Raw genomic sequence first — 21,847 nt, 5'->3', positions numbered from 1 at the left:
TATAGGGTTAACACGGTGACGCGTTCATGACTACATCATTTTACACAGTGTTTCTCAGAAAAGAAATAAGCTCATTATTATAATTGGATAAAATAGAGTTTTGAGAAGAAATTTTTCTATAACCATAATAAAGGTACATCTGGGCCCACAGCCCAGTCCAAAGCAAGGCCGTGTGGGCATCCTATAGAGATAACGGCTTCCAGGCGCATCACCAGGAACATTCACAAGGCCATTCTAGCTATACAAAGATTCATAACATCTACATCTTTCTCACTACATAATAAATTGTTATAATAAACCTTTCTTAGACAAGGCTAACATATCCTAACATTACCACTCTTTTATTCTAACAGAATAACATAAAAGGAAAAGCACAGAAAATTAGTAAATAAACCTTTAACAACAATATAAGCCTAATACTTTGGTATAACATGAATCTATGTGAGAATACTGTAGAGAAATGTATTCACATTTACTGCTATAATTTTATAAGCCAATAGGGCACAATTGGTCACTGCACATAGGTATGGCCCCTCCAATACTCTCCGTTTACCTCCCAGCATCCTCAAACTACTAGTCTATCTGCACAAAGACCCAACCAGCCCCCTATCTACCCCCAAACAACGCTTCATCTTTATTTCTCAACCTGCATTGCTAGCACCCCCCCCCCAATATTTCCGACAGTTTCTTGCTCTGTACATTCTCCACAGTGAAGCATGACATGGGTACAGCACAAGTGTCTCTGAGTGGCCTCTGATCATTTTAAGAACAGTCTTTGTCCTCTTAGAGCTCCACCTTCCTCAGACACTCTGCTTCAATACCATAGTCCATTTGCAGTAGGGGTGCTTATCCAGTGTTCTTCTGCAGGTAGATGTTGGAAGTCCGATGGTTTGTTCATGGGGTAGACAAGGAAAGCCAGTGGATCCCAATAGCAAGCAGACACTCGAGTCAGAAGGAGTCTAAGAGGGAAACAAAACAGCACAAGATGAGCACACCCCCCGATACAATCACAATTATGTCCAAATAAAACTTCTTTCACCTTTTTGTAAGCATCACAATTCCTTTAATAGCTTAACTTATCCTATGTCATTTAAAACCAGGAAAACATTGTGGATATATAATACAAACTAAATACATTGAAACGTTTACAGAGAATAACTCACAGCTTCTCTATACAATTTAAATAATACTTTAAACATAAATACTGAGCAAGTAAAAACTGCTAGACTTCATCAAGAGGCTGCATGGCTTTAAAATGAATTTCTTCACACTTTCTCTTTGAACTAATAACCTAGTGTTCCTTTATTCTGCAAAGCTACTATATGTAAAGTTTATAATTCTCCAACTATGATCTTAATAGCAGTCTCATCTGATATAAACACTACTAGTTTAATAATTATTTTATGCAACCTACATTCTCTCGCGCTCCTGTATGAGGAAAGAATACAATCATAACATTATTAAAACTACAAACTCTTTTAAAGGTAAACACATCTTTATGGTAAGATAATTCCTTTAATTGACAAACATTTACAAAACTCAAATTACAGATACCATACCAGTTAATAAAAGGGAAACATACATTTGCTTTCATAACACAGCTCCAATAAGAGCCATTGTAGGTAGAAAATATACCATCAATATAACTATAATTATGCTACTCCATAAATATTTCTCTGTATAATTAATATAAATTTCTAGCTGAGACGTATCCTCACTGTGTTCCACAAGGGTGAAGGGTCTAAAATATTCTGAGATATTGCAGCATTTTCTTTAAACTATACAGGTGCAAACATATTCTCTACTCAGAAGGCCATTCAATAGGTTACAACACTGCAAGGTTTAGAGTTACACTTATCTAGAGGGTTACTTTGTTTAAGTACATAAACTACAATGTGTACTAATACAAATAAGGCATACTTTTCTGTAGACAAAGCTATATGACTTCTTATAACTAATATGATCAATAAAAATAACACAATTACAAGAGAATACAAAACAAGCGATAAGTAAACAAGTTAAAACAATACTTCCCTAATTTAACTCGTGGATAACTCTGTAACAGCGTAACAGGTCTTCAATTCCAACAGGCAAGGCACAGTCAAGAGAAGGATAGCCTTTATGTTCTGAATACACACATCATAGGAAACAGTCATAGATTACCCAGAGTCCAGTTCTGGGGCTGGTACCAGCATGCAAAGCAAAGAATGGATCCAAAGATAGTTCAGCAACTTTTACTGCAGTATGGTGGTTAACCCCTTAAGGACAAGGCCATTTTTCAAGTTCTTTCCCTTAAGGGCTATTTTTACATGTTTGTGTTTAGCTGTAATTTTCCTCTTACTCATTTACTGTACCCATACATATTATATAACGTTTTTCTCGCCATTAAATGGACTTTCTAGAGATACCATTATTTTCATCATATCTTATAATTTACTATAAAAAATTATAAAATATGAGGAAAAAATGGAAAAAAACACACTTTTTCTAACTTTGACCACCAAAATCTGTTACAAATCTACAACCACCAAAAAACACCCATGCTAAATAGTTTCTAAAATTTATCCTGATTTTAGAAATACCCAATGTTCACATGTTCTTTACTTTTTTTGCAAGTTATAGGGCAATAAATACAAGTAGCACTTAGCTATTTCCAAACCACTTTTTTTCAAAATTAGCGCTAGTTACAGTGGGACACTGATATCTTTCAGGAATCCCTGAATATCCCTTGACATGTATATATTTTTTTTTTAGCAGACATCCCAAAGTATTGATCTAGGCCCATTTTGGTATATTTCATGCCACCCTTTCACCGCCAAAGGAGATCAAATAAAAAAAAAATTGTTCACTTTTTCACAAATTTTTTCACAGACTTCAGGTTTCTCACTGAAATTATTTACAAACAACTTGTTCAATTATGGCATAAATGGTTGTAAACACTTCTCTGGGATCTCCTTTGTTCAGAAAAAGCAGACATATATGGCTTTGGCGTTGCTTTTTGGTAATTAGAAGGCCGCTAAATACTGCTGCGCACCACACGTGTATTATGCCTAGCAGTGAAGGGGTTAATTAGGGAGCATGCAGGGTGCTTCTAGGGTTAATTTTAGCTTTAGTGTAGTAGACAACCCCAAGTATTGATCTAGGCCCATCTTGGTATATTTCATGCCACCATTTCACCGCCAAATGAGATCAAATAAAAAAAAACGTTAAATTTTTCACAATTTTAGGTTTCTCACTGAAATTATTTACAAACAGCTTGTGCAATTATGGCACAAATGGTTGTAAAAGCTTCTCTGTGACTCCCTTTGTTCAGAAATAGCAGACATATATGGCTTTGGCGTTGCTTCTTGGTAATTAGAAGGCCGCTAAATGCAGCTGCGCACCACACGTGTATTATGCCCAGCAGTGAAGGGGTTAAGTAGGGAGCTTGCAGGGTTAATTTTAGCTTTACTGTAGAGATCAGCCTCCCACCTGACATATCACACCCCCTGATCCCTCCCAAATAGCTCTCTTCCCTCCCCCACCCCACAATTGTCCCCGCCATCTTAAGTACTGGCAGAAAGTCTGCCAATACTAAAATAAAAGGTATCTCAAAAAATAATTATTTTTTTTTTGCATATTTACATATGCTAATGTTTAGGATCCCCCCTTAGCCCCCAACCTCCCTGATCCCCCCTCAAACAGCTCTCTATCTAACCCTCCCCCTCTAACGTATTAGCAGCCATCTTGGGTACTGGCAGCTGTCTGCCAGTACCCAGTTTACAATAAAATATATTTTTTTATTATTTTTTTATAATTTTTCTGTAGTGTAGCTTGCCGCCCACCTCCCTCCCTCCGAGATCCCTTAGATCATTTTTATTATTATTTTTTTTCCCAACTTTCTGTTCACATTTTTTCCGCAGTGTAGCGGTTCCCTACCCGTTGCTGGCTCCCATGCGCGTGCCCTGTGCACGCGTGCGCTCCCGTGCGCGTGCCCCGGCGATCCCGCCCATGATCCCGCCCCCCTCCACATCACACGGCCCATCGATGGCCGCCCAACCGCCTCCCAGACTGGCTCCCACCCACCAACGATACCGGCCATCGATGTCCGGTGCAGAGAGGGCCACAGAGTGGCTCTCTGTATCGGATGGCCAAGGAGAGTTATTACAGGATGCCTCGATGTCAAGGCATCACTGCAATAACCGGAAAGCGTCTGGAAGCGATCAGGATCGCTTCCAGCCGCTTTAAACCCTAATGTCGTACAGGGTACGTCGCTGGTTTTTAAAGACCAGGTTGTGTGCGACGTACCCTGTACAACATGCGTTGTTAAGGGGTTAAAACAAACTTGACAAAAGGTCTTTTTTCTTCTTTTTTTCTTTCTTCACCTAGGCACCAGGCATTTCTTTATTTAAAAGGTTTACTTGCATTCAATCTTCAATCTTTTGTAGAGTGCACTATGGAATTTTATCTGTACAGATTTTACCTAAATATGAAAAACTCAAAAATAATTCAGTTAGTGTTTTTTACTCTCTGGATACAGCTTCATGATCTCATCCTGCAAATACAAATATTGTGTCAAGAACAAAATAGAAAAATAAAAACATTTTAGGTTTATTTTCTTACTTAAAACAATCACCCAAATCACATAAAGATATTTATCAATACTTCCCCCTTTGTTCGCGTGAAACACCCTATGTGTCACGCAAACACAATATAACAGCAAACTAAAAGACAATTCATGCACTCCGTAGTATACTATTCTTAACATCAGGCAAAATCTAATACACCTCAATATTCAATGTTCCATTCATACAGCACCCTTCCACACGCATTCACTAAAAATAAAAACATATAATTCTCTTAGAGAACACTTAAAACCAACTGTCCATTCCACAAAACATTAACAGCCGGCACAAACTTTTAACAACCAGAATCAACCTGAAATTCAACACATATACATACATTCACTGAAACACAGCACTAGCAAAATACTACAAATAATTAAAATTCTATAACAACTTTCTATGCCTTAGATTTGCAAATTCTACCATGCACAATACTATGAGATCACACTAATAATGCGATCACTTCAGAAGATCAATAATCTCTAGTTGCATATTTACACATAAAATCCCTAACCATAACTTTACAAAGGAACACACAAACACCTAAGTACTATATTCCGCGAAAGGTCAGATAATAATGGTACAGCCACTGTTCTATATAGCCCATGCTTGCATGCACAGTGCAAACACTAATAGATTAAAAGTACAGTTTCTCCAAAAATTTCCCCTTTAAATTGTTCTTAATGATCCACCTCACCTGATGGAGTGTCTTTTATTGTTTACAAATAGCTCAGTTTTCCAGACAAATATCAGATAAGGACAATGAGATATGCTATAACCTGAAACTTAACCCATTGTAATAGACTGTGATTTAAAAGCCCAAAAGCAACTACTTCATATATACAAATAAACCTGAAAATACCATTTCTCCTACTTTTTTTATAGTAGACAGCTGAAATAACAAATCATTGAACTGACCATTTATAACATGTATATTACATATATATAACCTAGCTATGATTAAGACACTTGTCTTATTTACCATTACAATTCTACTTCTTTACTGTATCATAACCTGCATATTTAAATGAGAGCCATCACAGCATAAATAATATTACACAGTAATATGTTACCTATTAATATTATATAACTCTACTGAATTACTCTACTTGCAACAGAAACAGATCCAAATACTTTAGATACATTTAATAGCATACAGCGTATAGTGTTTTCTATTCTCCTGTTTTAACTCCTTGCATGAATCTTGCATTACTCCCACAACATACTTGAATCAACCTGTTAATCTATTTTCATTTACCAGAACGTGACCGAAAGTCACACAATCATCCGCACATTTACAAATCCTTTAATTAGTTCACTTGCAAAAACAATATATTTATATGCCGCAACAGGTGGACAGTCTTTATTTGCATAAAACAAATATCACTTAAAACTAAAAATTGTTATTAACACACATAATTAAGAACATACATATGACTTTAAAATCAAGTTACAACAATAACACTTCAAAATACCTCATTACAACGTCCGATTTCTTAGCTAAGAAACTAGCCTGAATAATTACCATTCAGAAAGAAAGAAAAAAAATGCACCAAGGTCATTTTTACAGCGATACCCACACAAGCTCATATCAACTTGCATACCATAAATTCACTCCCAACATTTATTCTAAAGCAATTTCAACATACATCAAACTTTTAGTGACACAGAAAACACATTAATGTTCTCTTTCTTTCAGGAAAACATATAATTCATAACATACCAAAGACATTTAGGAATACAATAAGATTAACTTTCTACCAAATTTAAAATGTATCTGAAAGCGTCCGAATTTGCAAGGAATGGCCATTTTCCCACCAGATTGAGACATAAACAAATTTTAGACAGGATAATACATCCTCAGATCTTTTGGTTTAGAGTAAATCTTTTACAAGTCATACAAGACACAGTGAGAACCGACCGACCAACACTCATTACACATAAAATACACAGAATCTATGTTTTGTTACTGCAAACACACATACAACAAAAGAGTTTTACAAACGGAGCTTCTGTAACAGTTTTTTTTTTCCTGTTCTCTGAATATGTGATCTGGTGTGTGCGCTCGGTGGCCCCCCTTCTATGCCCACAACATTCTTTAACACAGGAGCACATATTTTCACTGAATCTACAGAGCTGTGCTCACTGACAGTTTTATAATCCCTCTCCCTTTCTGGAGTGGATATCTCTCTGCCTGAAATGCTTCTGTCCTGAATAGAAATTGTTAACCCTTTTTTTTAGCTACCAAAGATGCAACAACAATGTCTTCCACCTGCTCTGTCTCCATTCTTCGTCCCCCATTTATCAGGAGTTTCACCTTTAACTGGATTAGGGTTTGTAATACGTAAGGTATTCTTACCAGCACTAGATGGTACATGCTGAACAGATTTATACTTAATATTACATTTCTGAATCTCAGCATTACTATCACAATTTGTACTATGAGCAGCCCCATTTCCACAACACAATAATAGCAGCAGCAGTGATAAAATGCACAATTACTTAATATTTTCTAAGCACAGCACAGTTATATGGCAGTATTAGCATAAGCAATCAAGCAAAAGCAGCACCAAATACCAATTCAATTCCAGTGATAGGTAATAAAACTCTACTATAGGAATATATAGGGAAAACTTCAACACAGATGAGACTCTAACTCACTGTAACACAGCACTGCCACTCTGCCTGGGGGACTTCAACCGCCCGTCAAGTGCACGCTAACTTTTTTCTGCGTGCTTCACCAGACAGGACTCCACACCTGTCTAAACTAGCAGGACTGTAACCTGTCTAGAGGGGTTAATACAAAGCAAGACTCAAACTTGCCACTTATAAATGCCGGCAGGACTGGAACCTCCGCAAAACCTGCGCCTTCACCGCAGGAACCCCTTAACCCTATATATATATATATATATATATATATATATATATATATATATATATATATATATATATATATATATATATATATATATCTCACCAACACCTTTTTTTTTCTTTTTTTTTAAATAATAAAAATTTAGGTTCAGATTCTCAGAGGGAAAAGTAGAGTAAAAAAACACTTATCTACTTACCCAGTGCAAATCCCATGATCTGACACCAGAATTGTTAGGTGTTATTTTCAGGGGGGGGGGGGGGGAGTGTGTCAGTCAGCACTTGGCCTGGATCATACACTTTCACCTAGAAATTAATGGGTTACTTGATGGGATATCCCAGAGAACAGGAATCGGACCACGCAGCAATCAGTCTAACACCTATTCTGTTTATTAGAAGATGAACAATACATTTTATAGGCAGTGATTACAGCATAGAGGGTTAACACAGTGACGCGTTCATGACTACATCATTTTACACAGTGTTTCAAATGAAAGAAATAAGCTCATTATTATAATTGGATAAAATAGAGTTTTGAGAAGAAATGTTTCTATAACCATAATAAAGGTACATCTGGGCCCACAGCCCAGCCCAAAGCAAGGCAGTGTGGGCATCTTATAGAGATAACGGCTTCCAGGCGCATCGCCAGGAACATTCACAAGGCCATTCTAGCTATACAAAGATTCATAACATATACATCTTTCTCACTACATAATAAACTGTTATAATAAACCTTTCTTAGACAAGATGAATGCCTAAGACAAAATGGCAACTAAAACAAGATGGCGTCAGTAAGGCTAACATATACTAACAGCTCCTGAGCAATCAGTGTTAACGAGTTTCACTGCTTGCTGCTACACACTCAAGTCCATGTCAGAAGCGCTACTGCAAGACTGTCACACTTGAGAGGCTGTGCCTGTTTAAAACACTATACAGGGTCACAGTGTGGCTCCTTTATACCTTAATAGGATCATGGGCTAATATCTCCTTCAGAGAGATTATTTGAACAGTTTGGGGATGTATATCATCTTAATGTGAGAGGTTTTTTTAGGCTCATAGAATGTGTGTATTTTGGCTTGGAACAAACAGGTTTCGTTTTTGAAGTGTTGGCTTGGCGCCCTTTTTTCATAGCAGGGATAGTTCTGTCTTACGTACCGGGTGCGGTCTCTTTCATTTCTTAAGATCCTGCTGCAGACATCACTCCTGAGGAGAGCGTTTTCACTGTTGGCTGTCTGGGTCTAGGAGGTAGTGAGTGCCCCAGCCATTGGGAGTACTAAGGTGCTGTTTTTTTAATAAAAGTGTTTCTTTTTGCTTGTCTGTCTGTGGGTATATACAAAGCTATGGATGACTCTGATACTACATTAGAAGGTTCTGCTCCTTCTGTATTGATTAATAATTCCTGTTTATATTGTGAGGAGGCTGGGGTTTGCCTGCCTGCTCAATTTTGTTCTATTTGCCTAAACACTGTTCTAAAGTCTAATAAGGGAGACAAGCCTGCTAATACTCCTAGCGCTCATAGTGCTTTTTTCACGAGAAATTACTAGCCTTTCTACATTACCCGCTCCATATGCAGTTCTCCGCAGCTCAACTAATCCTCTATCTGGAGGAGGCCTTTTTCCAGCGGACTTCACCGCGCAGTTACAATTGGCGGTGTCTGCAGACTTGAGTGCCTTTCCTTGCTCTAACAAACGCAAGAGAAAGGTTAAACATAGTTCTACTGACCTAGAGTTATCTAAATATTTGTCGTATTTAGCTACTATATCCCAGCTATCGGAGGATGAGTTAACCTCTGTAGCTGCAGAGGGTGAACTTTCTGAGTCCGAGACTTCAGTTTCTAAACCTCCTTCAGCGGAGAAACCCTCCCTTTTTTAGATTTAAAATTGAGCATCTGCGTTTTTTATTAAAGGAGGTTCTGTCTACACTAGAGGTTCCAGACGCTACACTCCCTAAAGCGCCTTAGATCCCTAAATTAGACAGGGTTTATGAAGATAGGAAGGTTCCTCTGACCTTTCCTGTGCCAGTAAATATGGCGAACATTATTAGTAACGAATGGTAAATTGTAGGAACTTTTCCCCCTCGTCTACTTTTTAAAAATTATTCCCGATTAGAATTGTGGGGCTCCATCCCTTAGAGCCTATGGATAAGAATATGGAAACTTTTCTGAGGAGGATGTTTCTACATACAGGGTTTTTATTTCAACCGGCGGCAGCTGTAGCCACGGTTGTGGAGCAGCTGCCTACTGGTGCGACACTCTGTTGGAGCTTATTGAGGTGGAAACTCCACTCGAGGATATTAAGGAGAGAATTAAAGCACTGAGAATTGCTAACTCCTTCATCTGTGACGCGAATATACCGATTATTTGTATAAATGCAAAGGCTGCTGTCTTTGCGGTTCTAGCCTGCCGGGTTCTCTGGTTGAAGTCCAGGACTGGACTCCATTATCTCTATGGTTACCGGAGGGAAAGGTGCCTTCCTACTGCAGGATAAGAAGAATAGGTCTAAGGGACAGTAACTGTCTAATTTTCTAATTCCATGAGAATATTCCTCACGATTAAAGATGTTGCAAGCTAATTTCTGCATGTCTTGAGACCCTCAGTGGCTCAGTGTATGGAGGTAATCGGACTCATGGTGTCCTGCATGGACATCATTCCTTTTGCCAGATTCCACCTCAGACCCTTACAACTTTGCATGCTGAGACAATGGAACGTTGACCATTCAGATCTGTCTCAACAGATTGTGCTGGACAACCTGTCGAGACTTGCACTCCTGGTGGTTCTGTCCAGATCATCTGTACCAAGGCACGTGCTTTTTGAGACCATCCTGAGAGATTGTAACTACGGACACAAGCCTTTCCAGCTGGGGAGACGTTTGGGGTGCCAAGAAGGCACAAGGTCTGTGGACTTAGGAGGAGTCCTCCCTTCCGATCAATACTTTGGAACTCCGAGCAATCTTCAATGGCTTGAAGACTTGGCCCCTTCTGGGTGCGTCCCAGTTTATCAGATTCCAATCAGACAATATAACCTTGGTTGTCTATTTCAACCATCAGGGGGGGAACGAGAAGTTCCTTGGCAATGAGAGAAGTATTTTTAGAGACTAGAGTGGGTGGAGACTCACAAATGTATGCTGTCAGTGATCCACATTCCGGGTGTGGACAACTGGGAAGCGGACTTCCTCAGCAGGCAATCCTTTTACCCAGGGGAATGGTCTCTTCACCCCGAGGTGTTTGCAGAGATATTCAGCGAGTGGAGGATGCCGGAGATAGATCTCATAGCATCTCGCCTTAATACCAAGCTACCCAGGTACGGGGTGAGGTTGTGGGATCCTCAGGCGGAACTGATCGATGCCCTATCAGTACAATAGAGGTTTAGACTCATTTATCTTTTTCCTCCATAACCGCTTCTCCCTCGTTTTATGGCTCACATCAAGCAGGAGCGAGCATCTCTGATTCTGATTGCTCCGTCGTGGCTGCAAAGGACGTGGTTTACGGATCTGGTGGGGATGTCCACATCTCCTTAGTGGAGGTTACCTTGTCGCAGAGATCTGCTGATAGAGGGTCCCTTCATTCATCAAAATCTAGATTCTCTGAGGCTGACTGCGTGGAGATTGAACGCTTAGTCTTAGCCAAGAGAGGGTTTTCTGAGAGTGTTATCGACGCTCTCTGGTTCAAGCTCGTAAACCAGTTACTTGTATCTACCATAAAGTATGGAGGACTTATTTGTACTGGTGTGAAGAGCGTGGTTTTTCCTGGTGTAAGGTTAAGGTTGCCAGAATTTTAGCTTTCCTCCAGGATGGACTGGAGAAGGGTTTATCTGCTAGTTCCCTGAAGGGACAGATATCGGCCCTGTTGGTGTTACCGCACAAAAGATTGGCTGAACTTCCTGATGTGCAGTCCTTTGATAAGGCTTTGGCTAGGATCAGACCCGTGTTTAGATCTGGGGCTCCGCCTTGGAGCCTTAATCTTGTTCTTAGTGTTTTGCAGCTGGCTCCGTTTGAGCCTATGCATACTGTTGATATTAAATTGTTATCTTGGAGGGTTTTTTTTTTTTGTTGGCTATTGCCTGTGTCCGCAGAGTTTGAGATTTTTGCTTTGCAATGTGCTCCCCCTTATCTGTTTTTTTCATGCTGATAAGGGGGTTTTACGCACTAAACTAGGGTTCCTGGTGTTGAATCGTAACATTAATCAAGAAATTGTTGTTCCTTCCTTGTGTCCTAATCCTTCTTCAGAAAAGGAACATTTGCTTCACAATCTAGATGTGGTTCGTGCCTTGAAGTTCTATCTTCAGCTATTAAGGAATTCAGACAATCTTTGTCATCTATGCAGGGAAGCGTAAGGGGCAGAAGGCTACTACGACTTCTCTATCTTTCTGGTTGAGGAGTGTCATCCTCTTAGCTTATGAGACAGCGGGACGACAGCCTGCTGAGAGGATAACGGTTTATTCCACTAGAGCAGTGGCTTCCTCTTGGGCTTTTAAGAACAAAGCCTCAATAGATCAGATTTGTATGGCGACTACCTGGTCCTCCTTACACACTTTTTCTAAATTTTACAAGTTTGATGTGTTTGCTTTGGCTGAAGCAGCTTTCGGGAGAAAAATTTTGCATTCTGTGGTGCCCTCAGAATAGGGTCCGCCTCTTTTTTCTGTTCCCTACCCTTATTCATTCAGTGTCCTCTGGAGCTTGGGTATATTTTTCCCAACAGTAAGGAATGAAGTTGTGGAATCTCCCTGCCTTATAGAAGAAAAACATCATTTATGCTTACCAGATAAATCCCTTTCCTTCCTGGCAGGGAGAGTCCACGACCCTGCCCGTAATTTATTTTTAGATGGGTGGCCCCCGTTTTTATATTATTTCTTCTGGCACCTTTTATACCCTGATGTTTCTCCTACTTTTCCTTGTTCCCTTGGCAGAATGAGTGGGAGATAGGGGAAGTGGGAGGGATATTTAAGCCTTTGGCTGTGGTGTCTTTTTAAACAATACATTTTTTAGAGTTGACTGTCTCTTTAAATAATATTTATAAATAACACAAAATGTTATTAATAAATGGCTACCACATAATGCCGCCCATCTGTTAACATTTTCTGTGCAGAACACTGTATGTTGCCTGTTGTGTCCCATTAAAAGCAGATGTAAATGGGCTTTTCCACATATCTAGGTAAATACTCTATAGCCTATAGCATAAACAGATAAACTGCACCATAAGTTAATGGAAAAGAGTTGTGCATTTCAAATTTGATAATAAGCATTTTTGCAGTAAAATTAAATTTTCAAAAATGCTTTTGGTGAATTCTGTGATAACTTTAGTTGCCCACATGGCTTTCCTATCACAAATATATTTACCTATGATTAGCATTGTTTGTATTGTGTTTATATGTAACTTGAGCTGCTTGTAATGATAATAGGCAGCACTTCTTTAAAGGGACATAACCCAAATTTGTTTCTTTATTTCAGATTTTAAGCATACCAATTTACTACTATTATCTAATTTGCTTAATTATCTTGATATCCTTTGTTGAAGGAGCAGTAATGCACTACTATTAGCTTTCTGAAAGCCAATAATGAGGCATATATGTGCAGCAACATATATACTAAAGACACGTGCACACTCCTGAGCTCTTATGAGCCTACCTAGTTTTACTCTTCAATTAAAGATACCAAGAAAATGAAGCAAATTTGATAAGAAGTAAAATGGAAAGTTATTTAAAATTGCATGCTCTATCTGAATCATGAAAGAAACTATTTGTTTCACGTCCCTTTAAGTTAATTAGGATACCCACTTCATTAACAAACCTTTTGGAGATGACACTATAACAGTATACAGTCTCTTCTGGCTATTTTGGTACCAGCCCTGGCTTTAATTGACTGTTATGTGAATTTCATATTTTCCATAGTCATTTACTGTATATAATAATTAGTCTTTTTCTTTATTCAGACTGTATGGAGTGTATGGCATGCTCAGATAACACAGTCCGTGCTGGTCTCACCCCTAAGTTTATAGACGTTCAAACCTTGTGTGAGATGCTGACTTATATTCCGGCTCCTGCTAGCTCAAAGCTTTTCACTCCTGTTCCTATCAGTGGAGACCCTTATGCGCTTCTTTATAACCCTCCAATACCGGATTTCTCCGTCATCAAGATTGAGGTGAGAGGAAACCCATGGCTACAATATACCTGAAAAGGGCAATAGAAATAGGACACATTTCCAAGGAAACTTATAGTTGTGGGTTTTTTTTATAAAATTTTTTTTTTTTTTTAATTAGAAATGTTTATAAAAATAACTTCATTATCATTAGAGGATTCATTCATTTTCTCCACTTTCCTGTACATTACAAAGCATAGGGGCTTTAAGTTAACATAATTGTTGTCTAGAACTTAACCACCCTGATCATTTGCGCCCTCCCAGACGCCTATTAAAGTGAATGTAAATTTTGATGCTAAAGTGCACAGTTTTTAAAAATTAGATTAAAAACAGGGGCACTTTAATTCATCAAAATTTACATTTCACTCGTGTTGTGAAAACAAACTTACCTTTTAAACTTGACAGCAGCTCCAGCTTCCTCCGGTCGTCGCAAGCCATTTCTGATGTCAGAAATGATGGATAGGTCATCCTCCAATCACGGCTCCCCAACCCCCCCCCCACCAGTGTCTGATTCAACGCCGTGATTGGAGGAAGCCGAATTCCTAACTTTAGACCCAGTAAGAGGCTTTGCAACGGGTGGAGGAAGCTGGAGCTGCTGTCAAGAGTAAAAGGTAAGTTTATTTTCACAACTGGAGTGAAATGTAAATTTTGATGAATTAAAGTGCCCCTGTTTTTAATCAAATTTTTTAAAAAACGGTCACTTTAGCATCAAAATTTACATTCACTTTAACCTATGCCTCACATTAATCACTTTTGTGCTGCTACCACTTACACTTTAGGGACCCAAAGTGGGCCCTTTATCCAGGGTATCCATTGGTGGTCTTTATTTTTGAACCCGGATGCAGAACTTTTTTTCACTTTTCTGCGATGAGATATTTTATATTTTTGGGTGAAAATTTTTGAAATAAAATTTTAAATTAGGCAGCTACACTAAAGCACCAGCTCAGTTGCAGTGTGTTGATAAACTAGAGAATGAACAATAGTTTACGTTTTATAATATATTGCCGCGGTTGAAAATTTAATTGCAAAAAAAAAAGGAATTTTTGTTTAGTTTTTAAAAAGACTGAGAGCAAAGGAAAAATATATTCAAGAGACAAACATCACATAATTATGAGGTAAAAACGTAGTAATAAAAATAGGTGCATTGCTCACAAGAATTCCTTACATTCAGGAGTCACAGCTTTGCACACCGTGAAAGACTAGGGGGCGTGGTTGAAAAAATCCTTGAGCCAGTCATCAATCAGTGTGCTAATGCTTTGCAGAGCTGCTCCTTATTTGACTGTTCTCTTCAAACAGTTAAGGAAAACATACACAGTGCAGACAACGCACAGTGCTGTTTGAAGAGAACAGCCTGCAAACCAAAAGTTTTAACAGTGTCCTGTTCTTTCTGCAGAAATGCTGCATTTTCTGCAATAACTTATCAGGTCACAGCATGTTCTGTCTTTGGCAATTGAATAAAAAAATGACTCTCTTATTTACGGTAGACATCTTTTTTCGTGTGGACTGAACAGCATGGGAACATTTTTAATATCATTCATAGTAGCAGTATTTTCCTTAATTAATCAATTGTAATTATGGAGAAAAAAAGTATTAAAAATGATCACTATAAAATGGATGCCCTATAACTACACAGGAGATACTATCAGCCATAACAGACCTACCCAGTGAAAAGAGCCCAGGCCCAGATGGCTTCACTAACGCATATTACAAATAATTCAAGCACATATTGGCCCCCCATCTTCAAACACTATTCCACACAATAGATGAAGATCAAGAGCTACCTACAGATATGTTACTGGCACACGTTTTGGTTATACCTAAGCTCAACAAACCTCCCACAAACCCAGGCAGCTACCGTCCTATATTCCTCTTAAACACGGATGTATAAATTCTGGGGGAGAAATTGGAAAAAACTCAGCAAAATCTTACAAGACATAGAACACACAGACCAGGTGGGATTTGTCCCACGTAGAGAGGCGAGAGACAACACTATCAGAGCCCTGACACTGATGACATATGCCAAACACAATAAGATCCCAGCTATCTTTCTTGCGACTGATGCAAGGCATTTGACCTTATAGACTGGTGATTTTTTTAAAGAAACCTTACTAGCAATAGGAGTAGGCACACAAATGTTTAGCTTGTACACCCACCCCAGGGCCAGTCAAGGCAAATGGTATGCCATCAAACCCATTTGACATCAACAACAGTACGAGGCAGGGGGTGCCCTCTGTCACCCACTTTATTTATTTTGACAATGGAGGTCCTTGCTGCACATGTAAGATCCAATCAAAATATCTAGGTTATAGAAATTGGACCACATGACTTTAAAATCGCCTTATATGCAGATGACATGCTTTTCACTGTAACCTCTCCGTTCAAATCCGTTCCGGCGATTACAACATTCGGACGATTCTCAAAGATCCTAGTAAATTTACAAAAATCAGACATCCTTAATATCTCATTACCACAACACACATTTCAGTCACTCTCCACGATATGCCCCCTCAATTTACAAACAAAGACCCTTAAATATCTCGGCATCCATCTTTCCCCGGACAAAACAACTATTTTTGAAAGCAATTACATTACTCACCTACACACAAGACAGCAAGACTTGCGCACATGGGCGACAAAACCAATTTCCTGGTGGGGGAGAACTCCATGTGTAAAAATGACTACCTTACCAAGAATCTTATATACTCTCCAAACACTCCCGCTGCCCCTTCCAAAATGGTATCCAGTTTGTTTATAAAAACATGTGAACTTATTCATCTGGGGACAAAGTAAACCCAGGATAAGCAAAGATAACATGTATAGAGCATTTATAAATGGAGGGTTAGGTCTTCCCTGCATTGTAGACTATCTGGAAGCCATCACACTACAAAGGGTTCTAGACTGTCATAAAGCGAGAGACACGAAAGCATGGGCGGCCATGGACTCCCATATACTATTAGTACCTATGGTAGGCACCCTGTGCTGTACCCCAAAAAATCTCAGACCCCACAATGCCTAGAACTAGATATCCACAGACACACTTTCGACTCATGGGACACAATATTATCACAAAAACAACATATCACAGGCACAAGAGCTCCCCTTTTTCCCATTTCCACTAATGAGGAGCTAATTGGAAGCCTGGATAGAGGCTATCAGAGATTGACAGAGGGGGGATACACAACCCAATTAATAGACTTCATAAAGAATGGAAAGCTTAGAGACAGAGAGGATATCAGGGATGTAGCAAATGGTTACTATGCTAACTTGCTCAAATACCTCCAACTATCACATTTCATCCACACCTCCCCATATAACAGATTTTTTTTTTAAGAAACCTAACTCCATATAAACAATTATGTGCTAAAAATGAAACTGTATTACACTTCCTTTCAATATCTCGAAAAACTCATACAAACTTACTAAGCCACAAAGCTCCCTACATATACAACTCAATGGCTTGACGATCTAGTGTCCGTTTATAGATATTGACGAATGGGGAAAAATATTTAGATACACTAAACAAATCCTCTACCTCACCACCACTGTTAGAACTCAACTTCAAAGTAATGATGCGTTGGTACCTCACTCCCACCCAATTACACTCCATTTACCCTGGGGCAAGTGACAAATGTTGGAGGGGCTGTAAAAACAAAAGTAATTACACACACATGTGGTGGAACTGTGGTAAATTGAGGCCACTATGGAGAGACGTGGAAGCACACTTTAAAACTATTCTATCAAACAGCTTTATATTAACCACTAGAATTGCCTTACCTAACAATCTGCCACAATTCTTACGCAGACTGAGATTAACTCTACTACAAATAGGTCTAAATGGAGCTAAATCACTAATTGCACACAAGTGGAAGATACCAGACATTCCAACAACACAAATGTGGATAGCAAAGGTCACAGACTTAATATCCCTAGAAGAATATGGCCTACTGGACATGAAATTCATATAGAGTCTATCTGGGCGACATAGCCTTCAAAAACCGCAGGAAGGTGACAGCAAATTCCTTTTATTTCAGTAAAAACTGAGACAAAAATAGTGAGGCAACGTTTCGGGATCCTATCCCTTACTCATGCCATGCCAAACAAACATACAATAATGACTTTTATACTTATGTACCACTAGGTGGTGCTCAAGAGCATTTAACTCTTAATTATATCAAAAACAGATGCATTGTATTTACATACAGTACTTTTTTGTCAATTATTAGTAGTACATATTTCAGAAAAAGATTTCAAACATTACACTCTAGATTTGGAGCAGAAAAAATCAACAGTAACATATTATATAACATAATTCAATAAAGCTTTTATCAAAAAACAATTTTTTTCCCCATAAAAACACTGTTAAATCCCATTCTTTATTTAGCCCTTTAGGTTCTAAACTTTCTAATTCATAAATCCAAAAGGATTCCCTTTGCTTAAAGGGACATTGAACCCAAATTTTTTATTTTGTGATTTCAGATAGAGCATGTAATTTTAAGCAACTTTCTAATTTACTCTTATCAAATGTTCTTCATTCTCTTGGTATTTTTATTTGAAAAGCAAGAATGTAAGTTTAGATGCCGGCCCAATTATGATGAACAACCTGGGTTGTTCTTGCTGATTGGTGGATAAATGCATCCACCAATAAATGAGTGCTGTCCAGGGTTCTGGACTTTCTTTTTCAAATGAAGATAGCAAGAGAACGAAAAAAAATGATAATAGGAGTAAATTAGAAAGTTGCTTAAAATTGCATGCTCTATCTGAATCACAAAATAAAAATTTTTAGGTTCAGTATCCCTTTAAGCAACAACTTCCTGTCCCCTCCTCTACGTGGTTTATCAACAAAATCTATAATTTGGAATTTCAACTGACTGATAAGAGTGGACAGCTTTCAAAAAATGGGAAGCAAGGGGGGCTTTTATATTACCAGTTCGAATATTGCTCTTGTGTTCAATGATGCGGTCCATGGCAGACCTTGTGGACTCGCCTATATACTGTATACACCCCCACAAGGACATTTGATCATGTAAATAATAAAGGTAGTTAGGCCGGTGAAAAAAACTTTTATATTATACTTTTTTTTCCAGTGTGGGGTAGGGCTGCACGATTAATCGCGGATACGGTTTTAAACCACAATTAATCTCTGTGGTTTTAAAACCGCGAGAGTACGAGATTTTTTGAAAAAAATAATCTTCAGATGTGTCTGTACTGCATTGATTTGTATGTGATTTCTTGCAAACCTGCTCCATCGAGTGGTTGCTTTTAGCACACATTTGTAAAATGGCTGTTTTACTTTCACTTTCTGTTTGTGATCTCAGTAGCAGCCAATTAATCTATAGAAGTCTAAAAGCAGAGCCCACGCAGGAGACTGAAGAGGAGGGAAAGCCACTTACTTATATTTCCCCCTAGGGATGTCTGCAGTCTGAAACTTAGGGTATGTAATCGTTATGGAACCTCCCACACAATCTCCTGCTCTCTGAGAAACAGCTCAAATACATAGCAGATGCAGTTAACCCCACGGCTGCGAAAAAGGCTAAGACTGCAGCCCCTCTACTAGCTAGCTGCTGGGTTAACTGCATCTACAATGTATTTGATATCAGCAAGGCACAGCATTTCTGAAAGGAGCAGCTCCCCACCCCTACTGCTATATGCCTGTATTGGATTCCTGGACAGGAGCAGGGCTCATTTTCAGTCAAGATAAAATGTTTAAAAAAAAATAATAAACATAAAGCGAGTAGTCAGATGAGCCGGAATCGGGAACAAGGAGAACAGCAGAGTCAGGAACAAGCGAGGAATCAGGAACCAGGAGGGACGTCAGACAGCCAGGTAATACACAGGAACTGGAACTCACAAACAGGTCTGAGACAACGCAAGGGCAAAGCATACTGAACAGAGGCCCTTTAAATAATAAGTGATGACATCACAATTCTGAGACTGCAACCTGTCTCACATGGATGATGTACACCAGTCTGGCCATAAGAGGGCATGCAGGAAATGAGCAGCATCACACACTCTGCACCAGACTCAGCAAGAGAGGTGAGTAAAATGGCTGCCAGCAGCACATGGCAAACAAAGCAGGGAAAAAACCCTGACAAGATAATAAGAATGATAGACTTATTTTTGTGTCTGAATACAATGCCCAGAGCAAAGAGATCCAACGAATTATCAGAAAACATTGGAGTGTACTGTAATCCTACTATTCAAGACCAAAAACCAAGGGTGTTATCCATGCTTGGGGTGCTCTTGTTGTGGCAACATGACCAAAGAGTCTGTATTTTATCATCCCCACACTGGAATAAAGTATAGTATAAAAGGTTTTTTCACCTGCCTAACTACCTTTATTATTTACATGATTAAATGTCCTTGTGGGGGTGTATATATAGGCGAGTCCACAAGGTCTGCCAAGGACCGCATCATTAAACACAAGAGCAATATTCAAATTGGTAATCTAAAAGCCCCCCTTGCTTCCCATGTTTTGAAAGCTGTCCACTCTTATCAGTCAGTTGAAATTCCAAATTATAGATTTTGTTGATAAACCACGTAGAGGAGGGGGCAGGGAATTTATTATTAGTATTACAATTTTTTGTCTGTTTGGTTTTTTTTTTCTCCCAGTAACAGATTGTCTTGTCCATAGTGAACTATTTGTTGACCTAACTGTGCCAGAGATCTGATACTGCTATAAAACACAGTTAAAAAAGATCCCAGTGAAACATATAGCTTTAAGCTAACCAAACTGATGTAGTTAGAAACCTGTTGGTGTATTTTATAAATTTATTTTAGTTGAATATACTAAAAATTTAGAATATGTCATTGACAAACTGGCTGATATAACTAACTAACAATAAATTATACTATCATCCTTTCCTCCTGCAGGTACCATCTACTGTGTCTAAATACCATGTGGAGCCTGTAGACTCAGCCAGCATCCTGTTGTGTGTCCGTGGACAGGCCACAAGCTGTGACTCTCATGAGAATCTTAACCTCCATCCTGGCACTGTCCTCTTCATCTCAGCTAATGAAAAACTGACACTTGTCATGGATGCCCCCAATAGTCTCTTACTCTTTAGGGCCTGCTGCTTGCTTTGATAGGATAATTGAGGGGCAACCCTAATAAAATAGATCTTCCCCTGTGGTGATGCCAAATCTCCAGCAATGTCCCTGGGTGTTTGTGGCCTATGTTGAATCAGGGCAGAGAATAGACACGGCTTTTCCTCTTGCAGGTCCTTTGAGGTGTTTGGGTGATTATTTCCGCTAGTGAGGATCAGTTTGTTGCATGCTTTAGTAAAGTGCTAGAGGAGAATTCTGAAACACTTCAGATATGTTAAGCTAGATGATGTTGTTTTAGCTGTTACCCCATTTGTTACTACTCACACTGACTGCTAGCAAGGGCTGATGTGCATTGCTTAAGTATGTGTTACAGCCCTCTCTAACAGACAGAAATTATGCTTTTATAGTGGTGAAGCCCAAAATTAGTTACATGAAGATTATAAGATTCCTGGAAAAAAAAAGTGCCCAGCATTAATATTTCCTGCTTTGTTACTCTTACAAAAAAATGAATCCTGGAGCTGTATTGAAGTTGAGTTTTTGCAGATAATACCCACTGGAATGTTGGTCCTGCCATGATCAGATACTACAGTTCTGGTGATTTGCAGAGTATGGTTTATTATATTGCTTGTGTTATAGTTACAGTGAAACGTGTAGTCTGGTTTACAAACAGTAAAGCTTGAGGATTCAAAAAAAGTCTTATTTTGTTTGTCTCTTATTGCACCTTTGCAGAACTCCGTCATGCATTCAACATTTTCTATTTCCTTCTATTTTTGTTTTTGCACTGTTAGCCAACTATTTCCTTCCTCTTAAAACTACAGTTAAAGGAACATAAAAGTTAATTTGTACATGTATACATACTGTTTATATCAGATTAAGTGCTGCATTGCAAAATATCTAAATCATTTAATTAACAATCTTGCAAATCAAGAGCTGTTAACCGTTACACTCTTTAAACCTGGCAAAATTCAGGTCCCTGTCTGTGTCCAATTAGAAACTGCTCAAAAGTTTACATTTGAGGCTCACAGTATAACTGCCCTATACACAATCTCGACTGAGTCAATCGACTACGCTTCTGATTTAGTGAGCTGCAGTTTCCGCTTGGGACAAGCAGTGATGTGTGGCTCCCAAGAAGTACTTTGCAGGGTTTAATAGAGTTTCAGTGTCGCTAGTGTTTAAATGACATGTTAAAGAATTAGA

At 38.8% G+C, this 21,847-nt stretch overlaps 1 protein-coding gene across 1 annotated transcript in view; it reads left to right on the top strand.

Annotated features, from left to right (window-relative positions):
- The window catches only part of MPI (mannose phosphate isomerase), an 87,360-nt gene extending 66,017 nt beyond the window's left edge, over positions 1-21,343 (top strand). Inside the window, exons 7-8 of the mRNA XM_053717356.1 lie at positions 13,401-13,609; positions 20,477-21,343. Coding sequence (XP_053573331.1) covers positions 13,401-13,609; positions 20,477-20,689 — 422 coding nt within the window. The 3' untranslated portion in view covers positions 20,690-21,343. The remainder of the gene's footprint in view (positions 1-13,400; positions 13,610-20,476) is intronic.
- Positions 21,344-21,847: the final 504 nt, after the last annotated feature.

The sequence above is a fragment of the Bombina bombina genome, chromosome 6 (assembly GCF_027579735.1).
Source record: "Bombina bombina isolate aBomBom1 chromosome 6, aBomBom1.pri, whole genome shotgun sequence".
In the NCBI taxonomy this organism is placed as follows: Eukaryota; Metazoa; Chordata; class Amphibia; order Anura; family Bombinatoridae; genus Bombina; species Bombina bombina.
The sequence above is the reverse complement of the archived record's forward strand: the minus strand, read 5'-3'. Positions and strand labels throughout refer to the sequence as shown.